At 53.9% G+C, this 14217-nt stretch overlaps 1 protein-coding gene across 3 annotated transcripts in view; it reads right to left on the reverse strand.

Annotated features, from left to right (window-relative positions):
• Nucleotides 1-1122: 1122 nt before the first annotated feature.
• Bsn (bassoon presynaptic cytomatrix protein) overlaps nt 1123-14217 on the reverse strand; it is an 86024-nt gene continuing 72929 nt past the window's right edge. For 2 of the 3 annotated variants that reach the window (XR_007591223.1, XR_007591222.1), the window contains 7 exons: nt 10482-12561; nt 9371-10182; nt 9142-9241; nt 8436-8567; nt 8163-8217; nt 7715-7807; nt 1123-4994 (listed from right to left, as the gene is read on the reverse strand). Coding sequence is in view for 1 of the 3 variants with exons in the window: in XM_050139601.1 (XP_049995558.1) it covers nt 8177-8217; nt 8436-8567; nt 9142-9241; nt 9371-10182; nt 10482-12561 (3165 nt within the window). In the remaining 2 variants the exon portion in view is untranslated. Of the gene's footprint in view, nt 7808-8162; nt 8218-8435; nt 8568-9141; nt 9242-9370; nt 10183-10481; nt 12562-14217 lie in introns of all 3 variants that reach the window. The other variant, XM_050139601.1, reaches the window with a different exon arrangement.

The following is a 14217-nucleotide window of genomic DNA, read 5'->3' on the forward strand; positions in this document are numbered from 1 at the left end:
TGAGAGCAAGCCCCGAGCATTCGAAGGGCGGGGCCTTAGAGGAACGCCTATGAGGCCTTTAGGATGAGGAGGGGAAGGGTGGGAACCGAACACTGAGACTAGCGGGTCCGTGGCACCTGTAGCGTTGCGGGCGGGGTACCCGCACGGGCTTCCTTTAGCTCTGGGGCTGATTATGAGTTCTCGCCCCATCTACTGTAGTCCAGGCGGTTACCAGAAAAATAAGGCAGGTTCTCGGGCGAAGCCCTGGGGCACCGACAGAGAAGGGCAATGCTGAACTCTCAAGAGAGAGTGCTGTCCCGGCTTATCGATGACCAGACTTGCCAGAAAGTTATCTGTTTCCACAGCCTTAACCCGCCCTTCTCAGTAACTCATTGCTGCGAATCGTGAGCATGCTGGGTCTCAGCCTAGCACAAAAGGTCCTGGTGGGGTCAGGCTACATGTCAGAGCAGCGAGCCTAGGCAGGCAGTCTCCTGCTCGCGTCACAGGACTAGGTTGACTTAGGTGACAACAGAGGGTTCGGCAACTCTAGGTATCTCCACACAGCTTGGACCAGTCTGGTCTTTTAAATCACCTCTGGGTCCCCTTGAATGAGGGCTTTCCTTCTTACCCAAAGCAAAATTGGTATTCTTTTTTTTACCTATTTCTTATTCTCTAGTGATTCTTAGTTTCTCTATATAGTTCTGGCTTCGAACTCAGAGAGACCCACTTGCCTCTGCTTCCCAAATGCTGGGATTAAAGGTGAGGGTCACTACACTCAGCTTGAACTATTCTTGACTATGTGGAACTAAGGTCTCTCAGCCATAAAAAAATTCTGAGGTTGGAAAAGGCAGGCAGATGTAAAGTTTGCTTGGAAGCACCAGGGGGCAGCACTTGTATATCTAGCTCCTGAGACTCGGGATCCTGAAAATGCCCCTTGGGATGGCATTGGCTTTGAACTGACCTTTGCACCTTCGGGTAGGGTCATTTTTAAGTGACTTGGTGTGTTCTCAGTCCCAGTTGTATCAACACTTCTGAAATTGTGCTCTTTTCCACTTTTTTCTTTAACCGTGGAGAGTATCTTACAAATTTGGGTATTTGCTTGTTTGGCTAAGTTTAGAAATCATCCCAAAGACAGTCTAGAGGTTGTTTATATCAAGTCCTTTTATTTTGATACCACAGAAATACCTTGTCACAATACAGGGGAGGGGACACTGAAGTTCCACGAGTTCTCACAGAGCACAGAAGGACGGCACACAATTCACAAGGTCATGTGGAGGACTCGGGTCATTGCACTTACAGCTGTAAACTTGTTGGTTTGACTTTGTACAGCACTCCTCCCCCTCAAATAAAGAAGGAGAGAAGAAAGGAGAGGGAAGGAAAAGCAAAAACAAGACATGGAAGCTACAGGGAAATGTAGATGGCCACTACTCTCCAGGGTTCCACACTTGGAGAGGAGCTGATTTGACCCCAGAGATTGAATGAGTCTCGTGCACACACACACACACACACGCACACGCACACACACGCACACATACACACACATACATTCATGTACACGTGCTTACACACAGTATCTCACGACTTCTATGGCTCTCCGGTGCCACCTGGTGCATATGGTAGCAAGGTACTGGCACCCAGGGAGACAGAGATGGCATCTCCAAGGAGTTTCAGTTGATTAGGTCTGTCCCTCTGACCCTGTTGGAGTCCACGATGACAAATATTTACAGCATGGGTGAGAAGGGCTAATAGGGCAGGACTGTACCATCAAGGCAAAGGACCTGCCTGAAAAACTCCCCAAAGGCTCCAGAATACAGGCCAGAATTGCTGCCCTTGCTGGTCTCTCATTGTGGGCCCTGAGACCATTTGTCCCACCCAAGGAATAGGAAGGTAACAGTAGGAGGGCTATCACTATGAAGGGAGTATGTTGAAGCCGTGGGTAGGCAGAAGAGGGCTCCCTTGCTTATGACACTGAGAGAGGGAAATAGAGAAGGTCTGGACTCTACCCAGAGACTTCTTACCCATTTGGAGATGCACCCGATGTGTTCTGTGTCCTACAGCAGCTAACGCTGGTCCCCAAGCCTCAGGGTGTCATAGCCCCAGTCAGCAGAAGGACCAGGATATTGACCTAGAAGACTATGGCAGCCACCTTCACAAAGGGGCAAGTTTCTGTCCTGTGGGGACAGCCAGGGATGTAGTGACAGATATCAGAAATGTCAAACTCAGAGTCTGGCCAGAAAAGAAATTTGCTGAAAAGTTAATATTTAGAGCTAGGTGGGCCTACCAGAGGTTGACCTGCGGACATCCTGCCTGCTCTCAGCTCCAAGTCCAGTCCCTTGACTATGAGTGGAAAGGGTTACTGCCATGATCCCAAGTATCTAAACAATGGACACATCCCATACAGTCCTGGGCCTCAATGATGGGCTTCAGCCCTTGCTCAGATGGCCCCGTACAGCCTAGGTCTGATCTCCGAGATGTCCGATAGCATGAAAAAAGCCAAATCCCTGGAACTCAGGGTCTTAAGCTGGACACAGCCTCGACTGTCCCATGCACAGCTGCCACAGGTGGGACAGGATTTCAGTCTAAAGAATTTGTAGGCCTTATTAAAAAAAAATCATGAGAAATGTGGACCCCTGAGAAATGCATGGTACAAACCAGAGCACTCTGGAGGAAGGTCGAACCTCAGTGGGTCAGAGATGCTGACAACAGTGGAACACTTATGCATCAGAGGAGAGGGCAGGCAAGTCCTGGAGACAGATGTGGAGAGGACCACACGTGCCCTTCAGTAAGTTTTGCTTCTGAGAAGCGTTCTGAGCTCAGCCGGAAGCTGTTATGTGAGTAGTTAGTTACTCGGATATTTTCCGCCAAAGAGCCCACAGCCAGCTCTTCCTGGGAACCCTATGACCCTGGCTCCAGTCCAGATCTCCTGGGTCACGGTCCTTTAAGACTCCTCATCACGAAGGGGAGGCAAAGAGCAGGGTTAGTAAAGATCTAGGGATCCTAGGGCACACGCCCAGGCTCTGCTCTCGACTTCTGCCTCTCCACAGATGTGGCCCAGCCTTGCCCTTGGGAAGTGCCCCGCTGCAAAGCGGTGACCATATTCTTTAGGCCCAGGCCTGGGGCAGGAGGGAAAAATGATAAACAAGTAGAAATCCTACAGCAAACCCACAGAACGTCCGTACGCATGCATCTGCTGCAGGCTCTGATCACTGCTCTCAGGTTTCTTTTTTATCTGCTAGCGTGGACAGATAAAAACAGCAAGGTGTATGGGGGCCTCACTGCCTGCCCCACGGCTTGGCATACTCAGGTAGTCCGGCAGGTCTTTACTAGCTTGTGCAGAAGGTAGAGAGAAATGCCCCTAAAGGAGAGGGTTGGAGGCAAAAAGTACTCCAGGCAAGAGGGTCGAGCATTTAAAATGAATGAAATCGTGCAAAGAGGCTGCGAGCTGTGCATGCTCCACTGCGGGACAGGCGCTGACCCACCCGGCAGCAGTGAGTCCTGCCACAGGTCAAACATGCCACAGACTTAGAATTTACACACACACACACACACACACACACACACACACACACACGCATGCTCTCACTTTCTCTGTCTCACACATACTCACACTACACAGGATTGGTTGGGGTAGTGATATGAGCAGATCTATCCAGTTTCTCAACTGCATGTTTGCAATTAATTCCTTATATGTAACATGGAATTTATTAAATATTAACAGTTGTCTTTGAGGGTTTATATTTCATTGCATAGAACATTAGAGATGAGACTTGTGGCTGTGCCCGAGATGAAGGGAGGCCTCCAAGGGAAGGGCTTTGAGGAGGCATGCAGCCCAGTCCACCAGGTGAATGGACAGAATCACACTCCCCTCACCCACAGGGCTCCGAGCCTTTCCCTTGGCCGGTGCATAAGTCCTGGCTCCTCTGGTCTGAGCATGCCCACTGCTGATGGCTTAAGAAGGTCTGGAATTGCACAGTAAACAGGCGGGCTGAGGGGCCTCCCTAGACCTCGCCCTGGGTTTGTGCTCTTGGTGGCCTGCTGCCCGCTATTGCTTCTAAATCAACATTTCTCCCCGTGCTGAGCAGGGGCAGAGAGCAGAGAGGAAACCAAACCATCAGTCACAAGGTGGTGGAGGAGACAGACAAAGGGCTAAAAGCAAAGAAAAGAAGGGAAGAGAAAACAAAACAGAACAAAAAAATGTTCATGAGGTATACATGTAAATCTGTATGATTAAACTGGAATGAAAACTGGAATGATTAAGGCTGTTCTTGAAATCAAAAGAAATCCCCAGGTGTACAGACGAGGAGCCGGCTGGTCGAGACAATGGCGGTGCTGCTGGGTGCTCACAATGGCTGGGGGATGGCTTTAGGACGATGGCAGGCAGGCTTGGTATGCTGCCATCCACGGGCTGGGAGAAGCCTCAGCCGGTGCCCACGCTGCTTTTCGGTACTATGGCCTCTTACGTCAGCGATGAGACAGTGTTAGGTCCTAATGTTTATAAAGTTCTCCCAAACCCATGCTGGCCATGTGGAGGTCTGCTCCAATGTCACCCGGGTGGGCAGGGTGAAGGGGGCAAGGCCTTATGGCCACAGAGGGGTCCGGGCCAGCTGGAATGTGAAGGAAACGGAGCCTAGGGCCCCCAGCCCTCAAAGCCCCTCTCCAAGGCTGTGGAAAAACTTCTGGCATCTTAGAGGGAGGGCAGTGTGCACCCAAACTCTGTGTATAACGCATTTGAAGCCTGGCTGGCCAGGCCGCAGGAGGCTGTGGGAAGAGCAGCAGACAGCCAAGCAGCAACAGTGTTCTGGTGCGGGCTCCTCTCTCCCAAGGACGGCTGGCCTGAGGAAGGCAGGGTCTCTGGAAGGACAATGAAAGGTCCCCCAAGCCAATGGTCCCACTGCTCCAGCAGAAGCTTCACCTAGGTAGCTGCTGTTAGGAAACGTCCTGCGCTCTGATGAGGCCTGCCTGCTGTGGCCACATGGTGTGAATCTTTGGGCCAAGGGTTTGCCAGATTGTAGATGCTTTGAAAAGAGGAGAGAGGGAGGGAAGAAAGAAAGATTTTTTTCCCCAAGAACCCTGGGCAGTTTCCCACCCTCCTCATATTGCTTTCAGACACTGCATGTATAATGGCCAGGGTCTTCTTCACCTAGACGATTCTATCCATTGAGGCAAGTAAAAGTTAGTGTTTGTGCAAGTTAAAGGTCATGGAAAGAAGGATTCGAATAAGGAAGAATCAGATCTCCAGGACAAGACCTCCCTTCTCTCTCTCCTGTTTGAGACAACAGGATCTCACTATATTGCCCAAAATGGCACTAGAGTGACCCTCCAAACTCAGCCTATGGGGTACTGGGGCTCACAGGCATGTGCCACTACTTGATATTTCTTTTTTCAAATGTGTGTGTGCACACACATGCATATGGAGGTTAGAGAAGATCTTGCAGGAGGTGGATCTCTTCTACCTTCTACCATGTGGTATCCAAACGCAGGTTGTCAGGCTTTGGCCACTGAGTCCTCTTGATGACCCTCAGCATTTATTTTGTAAGAAGGCTTCCTTTTCGTTTTGCCTAACAGTAAAGGAAGCTCTGGGCGGTGGTGGCACACGCCTTTAATCCCAGCACTCGGGAGGCAGGGAGGCAGAGGCAGGCAGATCTCTGTGAGTTGGAGGCCAGCCTGGTCTACAGAGCAAGTTCTAGGACAGGCTCCAAAACTACAGAGAAACCCAAAGAAAGTGTGGGGAGCCAGGTATGATAGTACACATCCATAATCCTAGCTCTAAGCAACACAGGCAGGAAAAGCTCATGATCAGCTTGATCTACACATATTGAGTTACGGACCAGTCGGTCCTACAAATGAAATCCTGTCTCAAAAACACAAAGACAAACAGGAAGAGTGGGAGAGATGAGGTTTTGTTTCACAGGATAAGCATCTCTAGCTCATCTCTGAAATCGGCATAAAAACACCAGGAGATGGACACAGCAGCTCTGACCACTTAGCCCAATTGTTGGCCCAGTGCTGGACCCAGAGGAAGATCTTAACTAGGAAGCCGTGGTCTCGATGGCCTGCCCACGCTGTGGCTGGGCATGGAGCAAAGTACACCCGTGCCACCTTTCCTTCTAACAGTTCTCAGGCCCCAAACCTAGGCTGGCCCTGCCCTGAGCCATGGGCTGTCCCTTCCTGTGCCCTGAATAGCACTTGAGAGTTTATATTTGTTTCAGGGAATGCCAAGAAAACGTTGAGCTGAGAGAGAAAGTGGCAGAGTGTGCACCACCCTAGAGCAAACCCCAAGCTCCTTACATTGGCCTGCCGTACCCACCCAAAGGCTCCAGCCACTGTGCCCCTCTGCTATGGTTTAGTAGTGCTTATCTTTGCCTGTCCCTGAAGCCTGGCAGCTCCACTCAGTACCAGAGCCTTTGCTGGCACTGTGCCTCCGCATGCCTTCAGCCCTGACTGCTTTCTTTAGGGCAGCTCTTACCACTCCAGAAATCCCGCTTTGCAACGCTTGCCACCTGCCGAAGTCCCTTTCAAGTTGACTTTTATTTATTTTATTTGCTTACTTATTATTTTTTAGTCAGATTTCATTATGTAGCCTTGGCTGGTCTGAAGCCTGCTCTGTGGATCAGGCTAGCCTCAAATTCAGAGACTGTTTGCTTCTGCCTCCAAGTGCTGGACCAAAGGTGTATGTATGTTACCATACATGGCTAAATTTTTATTTTGAAATGTACTTATTCTTTGTTTCCATTAATGGACCGCTGACTTGAAAGGACAGAAACTTGGTTTTGATTCCTATGTTTCCAACGTCTAAAATAGGGTTTGGCACATACTTGGGGCTTGACAAGCATTTGTTGAATAAATAAATAAGAGATTGGACCTTTTCAGTGCCTCGAGACTCCTGAAAAGACGGCAGTCCTTGGAATTTCTTCTCTATCACAAGCACTTACTGTCCAAGGCTCCCTTAAAATGACTTGCTTACTGGCTGTGGGCCCCACCATGGCTACCCACATACCTCCACAGTCTTAACTCTAGAGTGGAAAAGGAGCAGGAGGTGCGAGGCCTCCTGCAGAAGGCATGATAGGTGATTCCTGACTGAGCAAGGAGTAGCAGCAAAACAGCCAGGCTATTCTCCCCAATTCTGGGTGAGGCTTTTCCTCTTCTGTCCACAGAGGCAGGGCCAAGGCCAGGACCAGGGCAGGCTCCAACAGGAGCATCCCATTGTACTTGACCACTACAGTCTAGGTGGTGAGGACTCAGACCCTGAGCCTTCCCGTTCTCTCGTTCTCTCGCTGACTTGACCTAGAATGGGGCTGAGCCTGGCTGACCGGTGAGTGCTTTCCCTCCGTGTTCCTTTTCTGCCTGCCTCTCTCCCTAGCTCCCTCTTTCTCTTGTGAGTCGCACACATACCCTGTGACTCTAAGAGTGTCTTGATTTCATGCCCAAAGCTGCTAAGTTATTTAGAGTTTGGAGACACCAGCAGCAGGCACCAATGTTTCCAGTGAGAGCCATAGTCTATCCTGTCCTCCAGGATGACTTTGAACTCAGACCCAAGGTTGTAGGGGTCTAACTGGCTTCACTGGGCCCTTCCTCAAGGACAGCTGATTCAGCACCATGCCAGCTCTGGTGTCTGATGGGGTTGCTAGACCCAGCCCAGCTTGAAGAAGCATACCAGGTACTTTTTAGTTCATACTTTCAGGAACAGGGCCCTTCACCCACTTTTCAGGTACCATAACCTGGCCCTGACACTCACTGTTATACGCAGAGTCCAGAGCTGCGCCCAGGCCTTTGACTCCAGAGATTTTTCCACAGCAATGATGTCATCTTTCTTCAGATCTTCAGGAGCCTGAGGAGCAGTGCAGAGGAAGGCTGTGAGTTTCACTGCATTGCCTGCTTCCTACAGCCCCAGATACCCCATCATGTTGGCAGCACGGCCGGAGGTCTGGGATGGCAAGCGGACATTCGCCCTGATGTCCATTTGCTGGGGACCTCTACTGAGTTGGCCCCACGTCTGAGGCACTGAGGTGTCCTTGTTCTTTCTCTTTCTTTCACCCCACTCACAGGAGGGCACACTACAGCTCTCACCATGCCATCACTAAAGACTGCACTCTTCCCAGAGGACTCCCGCTTTGGGATTTCAGAGGCCCCCAACCACCAGTAACTCAGGCCCTTCCCAGCAAATGACAGGTGCAGGCACTCACCCTTCTGGACACAATCACCAGAACGAGGAAAATTTTTTGCCAAAAGCAGAGACAGCTGTGACACAGAAAACAGAGCGAGATGTCAGGAAACGGGGCAGACTCCTAGTCAGGGGCATTGGTTGCGGTAAGGCCCAAGGCACAAGGACTACCTAAAAATCACTGGGTACCAGCAGGTGGGCTGTGTCTGGTGACTGGACCTAGAATCATCCCATGACCCGCACTTCCCCAGAGAGGCCCCCACCTCGTGAGGACCCGGCCCCAGGCAGCCCATACCTTCTGTCAGCTTCCCAGCTTGCTCTGCTGCCCCACCAGGGAGGATTTTGGAGAATACACTCTCCCCATCTGCCCCTGTCTGACCAGTGGGCGCTCCTGGGGTCCCTCCAGGCCTGGATCCAGGTTTCACCCCTATGGGAAAGAGAGCATCATCATGGACAACACTGTGGCTTGTTGTCTGAGGTCTGAGCGGGAGAGGGAATCTGGACATAGGGAACCTGCGAGGTGGAAGAAGGTGGGTTAGAGGAATAAACAGAGGATGATGAGGGAAACAGAGAGGACTGAAGGGGAAAGGGAGGAGAAAGATGAGGGGCAGAGTAAAGGAAGGAAAGGCAAGGAAGGAGGGAATAAGAAGCCATGGCTCAGCTGGGCGGTGGTGGCACACTACTTTAATCCCAGCACTTAGGAGGCAGAGGCAGGTGGATCTCTGTGAGTTCGAGGCCAGCCTGGTCTGCACAGTGAGTTCCAGGTCAACCAAAGGTACACAGTAAGACCCTGTCTCAAATATATATGAAGTCATGGCTCTGGTCCTTGCTCACCGGTGCCTTCTAGGATGGAGTTCTCTCTGGTCCAGGCTCATTTTCTGGTATGAGGTCTGCAGCCTACTGGATACTTAATGGGGACGAGTGAGAACATGCACTGGGTGGGGAGGTGAGGTACCCGTGGACAGGGAAAAGTCAGTCTGAGTGTTCTGGGCATAGCTCACCTGTGGGTCCAGGTCCTGGAGCTGGCTGGGCCTGAGGAGCTCTCCCCTGTTGGGGCGCTTTGGCTGCCGCTTTGGAGCTGCTTGCCTGTTCCGCACGTGGCTGCAACACAAAACCTGTAGCTGAGATCCTGCTCATCCCACCCTGCCCTGAAACCACAGAGACATGCAAACTTTAAATGAAGCATCTGCCCTAGGGGAGTCGGGGACCCAGGCACAGGAGCTAACTCACCAGTCCTGCTGGCTGGGGCCCTGGGGCTGTGGTAGGGCCTGGCTGAGGTTTCCCTGCTGGCTGACTGGCAGCAGGGGCTGAGCCCCGGGTGGTTGGCTGGCTCTGTTGCTGCAGCCGAGCCTGTGATGGAGTCTGCTGCGGAGCTTGCTGCCCCACACCTTGCTGTTGCTGCGGCTGCTGTTGCTGCTGCTGCTGCATCTGTGACTGGCGTGATGCCGTGCCCGGGGGCATCTGCCTGGACGATGGTGACTGTGTCTGTTGTGGTCCTGGAGCTGCCTGCCGAGCCTGCATCTGTGGCTGTGACTGAGGTTCTGCCTTTGGCTGCATTGCAGTGGGCCCCGAGTGGGTCTGCCGGGAGCCCTTCTTGCTCTCGGAGGCATGGTGGTACGTTGATGGGGCACGGGAAGGCTGTGAGTAGTCAGCAGAGCTGGGGTACCCAGGCTGACCCTTCTTCTGCATGGCAGGGGCAGGGCTAGCCTGAGGGTGAGGCCGGGTTTCGTGGCGACCCATGTCCCGAGTATGTGGTTTGGCAGCACGCCGTCCTGGCTCCTCACCAGCATGGCGGCCTGAGTGCCTCCCGTGGTCACTGTGGTGCCGGTGTTCCTTAGCTGAGGCATGGCGGCCCGGACCGCCCTCATCATGAGGCCACAGGCCTTCCTCAGGGGGCTCATCATAGTCATGGTAGCTGTGCCTGGCAGGGCCTCGCTTCTGGGAGGAGGAGACTGTATGACCCCCATGGTGCCTGAACCGGTCGGAGCGGGCATCTCGGGGCTTATCAAACCAATCTGTCTCCTCCTGGCCCAGGTGATACGCTTCAGAGACCAAAAACAGAACACCATCAGCCCCTGGTTAGCCGGAGAGGGGACCTAGCTGAAGCCATGCAAGGGAACCAGAGAGTGGATACCACAGCCACAAGCAGGTCACTAGGTCCCCACCCTCCAACAACCAGGAACCAGGGCACAAGTAGATAAGGCAAGGGCCACCTGCAGCAGGAACTACAGATGAGATGCCAAGACAGACCCTGCTGGGACATCTTGGGGCCCAGGGTCCCACAGCCAGGCAGACCCCCAGATGCTGAGCATTTGCAGAAATCACCCCCAGCTGCCATTACCTTCACTGTCAGAAACCACGCAGTGGGAATCATCCAGGATGTAGCCTTCTTCACGCTTATACGCGTGGGCCCGTGGTCCATCCTTGACATGTTCCTGGACGTCAGGCATGGAGTGGCTGGAGCAGAACTGTGGGCAGGTATCCCCAGGAGGAAGAGTGCCCCCTGCAGGGCGGGGCCGCCCTAAGGGGCTGACAGGGCTCTCCTCTTCAGAGGCCTGGCTCCTCATGGGGGGCCGTGCCCGGCCGTGGGCCGTGCTCAGGGATGAAGGCTTGGGGCCCGCCTTCTGAAGTCTCTCCACAGCCTCCCGTTCCCGTTCATACCCTTTGCCTCTGCCACTGAAATCGTGGCTAGACAGCTTCTCCCCACTGTATGCGGAAGCCACCCGGGACCGGCTGCTACCACCATACATGCGGTCGTCCTCCTCTGCGGCGTCCCGGCTGGACACCCCGTAGTATCTCTGCTGTTCATACACATTCTTCTTGAGCCCATAGGTGATTTCATCCTGGAACTTCCTGCCCCGAGAGGTCAGGCTGCTGCTCACAGTGGGTGTAGGATAGGAGGCCAGGTCTGACTCCACATCCTTGGCCTCCTCAATAGGTGAGAACTTGGAGATCTTCTGCTCCATGCCTTGCTTCCGGTGCTTGCTACGCTTCGAGGAGATGGCAGCTGGGGCCAGACTCTTAGAAGGATGCTTGGGCCCCATGGGCCCTGGACCATACTTCTCGGCTCGAGCCCCGTGTCTATAGTCACTGTCGCCGTAATAGTGGGTGCCGGCTGGTCGGCCATTGCTCTCCATGCTCCGGTGATGACCCGATTTCCCACGGGGGTCATATGAGTCCTCCTCAGATTCCTCCTCACCTCTGCCATAGCAGCAGGGCAGTGTGGGTCCCTCAAGGGCAGCTGGTTCTCCAGGCTCCTTCCCAGGACGCCCACTGACTCCACCTGGCCCCAAAGGCTCCAGCCGCTGGCTATCTGTGGCAGTGGGGGTGCTGTCCTTCGTCAGCTCACTGATGTCATCGATCATCACGTAGTTTCGAGGAACATTCTGCTCCAGACTGGTGTAATGGGAGTCGGAGGGATAAGTAGGGGCTGGGCTCTGGCTCACACTGCTTCGGTCACTGCCCCGGGGAAGCTCTGGGGCTTTCCCTTGCTCATAGCTGCTGCTCACTGCTGGACTGCTGTAGCTGGTTTCAGAGGGGGCTGACGACATGGGTACAGCAGGGCTGGTGATCACCTCATAATTGGTGGGTACCTTCTGCTCCAAGTCAGCTAGTGAGGTCTGACGTGGCTTCTGGTGGGGGGCACGACTGTCAGCTTGGGCTGGATACAGGGTGCTCTGTGTGGTTGGCATGGGAGTTGGGGCCGCATAATGGCCTGTGGGGTGGAAAGCCTGCTGGCTCGGCAGGCCAGACTCAGCCGGATAACTGGTTCCAGGAGGGAAAGTAGGAGCTGGGTATGTGCTAGGGCCAGTGTAGGTGGGTGCCTGGTGGGCTGGAAATCCATTCTGAGTTGGTCCACTACCACCTGCAGGGTACTGTGGGGCTGCAGGTGGGAACCGGGGCTGTTGGAAGGCAGTGGGGCCAGAGGGGGTGGCAGGCACAGCAGCAGAGGCAGGGTAGTCCACATACTGGCCAGCGGGCGTGGTACAACCCTGGAGCCGCAGTTGGTTGAGCTCGCTGTCAGACAGGTAGTCCCGATGCTCACCAAGGCCACGTAAAGGTGGATAGTCACGGCCACCCCGGTCTTTGGCCAAAGACTCTTTGCGTTGGGTGATGCCCAGCTCTAGGTACTTGAGCTTGGCATCAATCTCCTTCTCCTCCTCGTCCAACTCCGCCTGCTTCTTGCGCAGCTTGGTGGACTCATGCTCCACCAGCCGCAGGTCCCGGTCCAGCTCCCGGAGCAGGCTGGCCTTGGTAGCAGGGACGGTGGTGGGCCCCGCCAACCCTCGCTGCAGCAGACTGGCTGCATACAGCTGTGAGGGCACCTGGCCAGCCAGGGGAAGGTGAGCTTCCTCTGGAGGGGGGCTGGGCAGTGTCCGCTTCACCTTGCGGACCAGGCCGTTGGGTGGTAGCGCCGACACCTGAGACAGAGGGAAGGGTGGGCAGCACTGAGACCCAAGGTGTGGGTGACTTTGCTGAGGCATGGGGTAGAAGAACCAGGATTGGAGGTTCTTTGAGGCAGGAGCTGGGCTCCACATTGCTGATGCCCTGCTTTACCAAGCAGCCTCAGGGTCTACCCTGCCCCCCTCTGGTCTGGGCTTCTTTGCCATGAAGGGAAGGCCTATGATCATTTAGCCGTCCTTTCCAAAGCTTTGGGCAGCAGGTAGGTGGTAGGGGTCAGATTGCCTCCAGTGCTATGCACAGCAGCTGTAAGAAGCTGTGCACATCTCCAGCAGGCTCGCCTGTCACTGACGTGAGAAGAAAGGTCTGGCTAAGTTTGGGACCTAGCACCCTGTGGTGGCTGAGGGCAGCGGGAGTCAAGGGAAGGAGACGTGTAGTAGAGGGTGCTAGAGCCCCAGGCTCCTTTAAGAACAGGATCACAGGGAGGGGCAATGCTACCCATGTCGATTGTGTACAGGCTCCAAGCCTATGCTTCCTGCTTCACTCCTCTCCAGAGCAGCAGGCTGCTCAGTTGCCGCCCACCTCCCTCTAATGGTCCTGCACCACCTCTGCCCCACCTAAGCTGTGCTCCAGTCCAGACCCTGCTCCCTCTACCCGGCAACCTCTTATTCTTGCTAGACCTCTCTCCAGGCACAACTTCCTGCCCAGTGCCCTGCTGTGCTCTGTCCACCTCTCCACTGGCTGGAGAGGCTCTGCTTTCCCTGAAGACCTGTGCTGATGGAGTCTCCACCCTGGATTCGCTTTACCTCCAGAACGCCCCACTCTTCTGGATTTCACATGCCACCCAAACCCCCTGAGAACACTGGAGACAGACACCAAAATTCTTTCTTTTTGTCTTGCCAAGCAGCCGCATAAAAACTTCCCACTGTTCACACTGTGTCACAAAGAAAATGACAGTGTGACCTCAAATGTGAAAACAAATCTAGCCTTTCGGGGGACACATTTTGAAATCCTCATCATCTATCTTTCCGTATTTTGGCCACACACCTTGAGTGTCCATCAGTGTCCTGGCCCCACATGGCTAGCCCATGGGGGCCTGTGTGCTTGGAGCCAGGACCACCTTCCTGCCTCTTTAATCTGCCCGCCTTGCCAACCCTACAGGACCCTTCACTACACACCGCATAAACCTATCCCAGTGCCATGCTTTCCTCTGTGTACACCCCACAGTGCTTCTGGCTCCTCTCTCCTCTCCTTGGGGTTTCTTCCTTTGGCCTATTGGCCCACACTGTATCCTGGGAACTCTGAAATAAGCATCTTGTTCTGTTTCACTTCCCAAAACCTTCAGAGACTTCAGGAAAAGCCAGCCTTCCTCAACCTTGCACTGCGTCTCCAAGCTCTCCCACAACTGAAGCCCATGGCCAGGCTCTCAGTTCTAACAGGTCGGGAAACCGAAGCCATAGACAAGGAGCCTGTGCTGTATCAGGGGGGCAGACAGACGGAAGCAGAGTTACTGCGGAAGGAGGAATAGGGAACACAAGAGAGCACAGAGCGTGCCTGCAGCCCTCCAGATGGGCCCTGAGTGCTGGGCCACAGGCCGGAGCCTGCTAGGGGCAGTGAAGCCCATCTAGAGATGGGAAGTGTGGAACAGTGCAGCCTGAACCGTGGTACAGATTTCC

The sequence above is a fragment of the Alexandromys fortis genome, unplaced genomic scaffold (genome assembly GCF_014885135.2).
Source record: "Alexandromys fortis isolate MF-2015 unplaced genomic scaffold, M_Fortis_MF-2015_v1.1 scaffold_36, whole genome shotgun sequence".
NCBI classification, from domain to species: domain Eukaryota; kingdom Metazoa; phylum Chordata; class Mammalia; order Rodentia; family Cricetidae; genus Alexandromys; species Alexandromys fortis.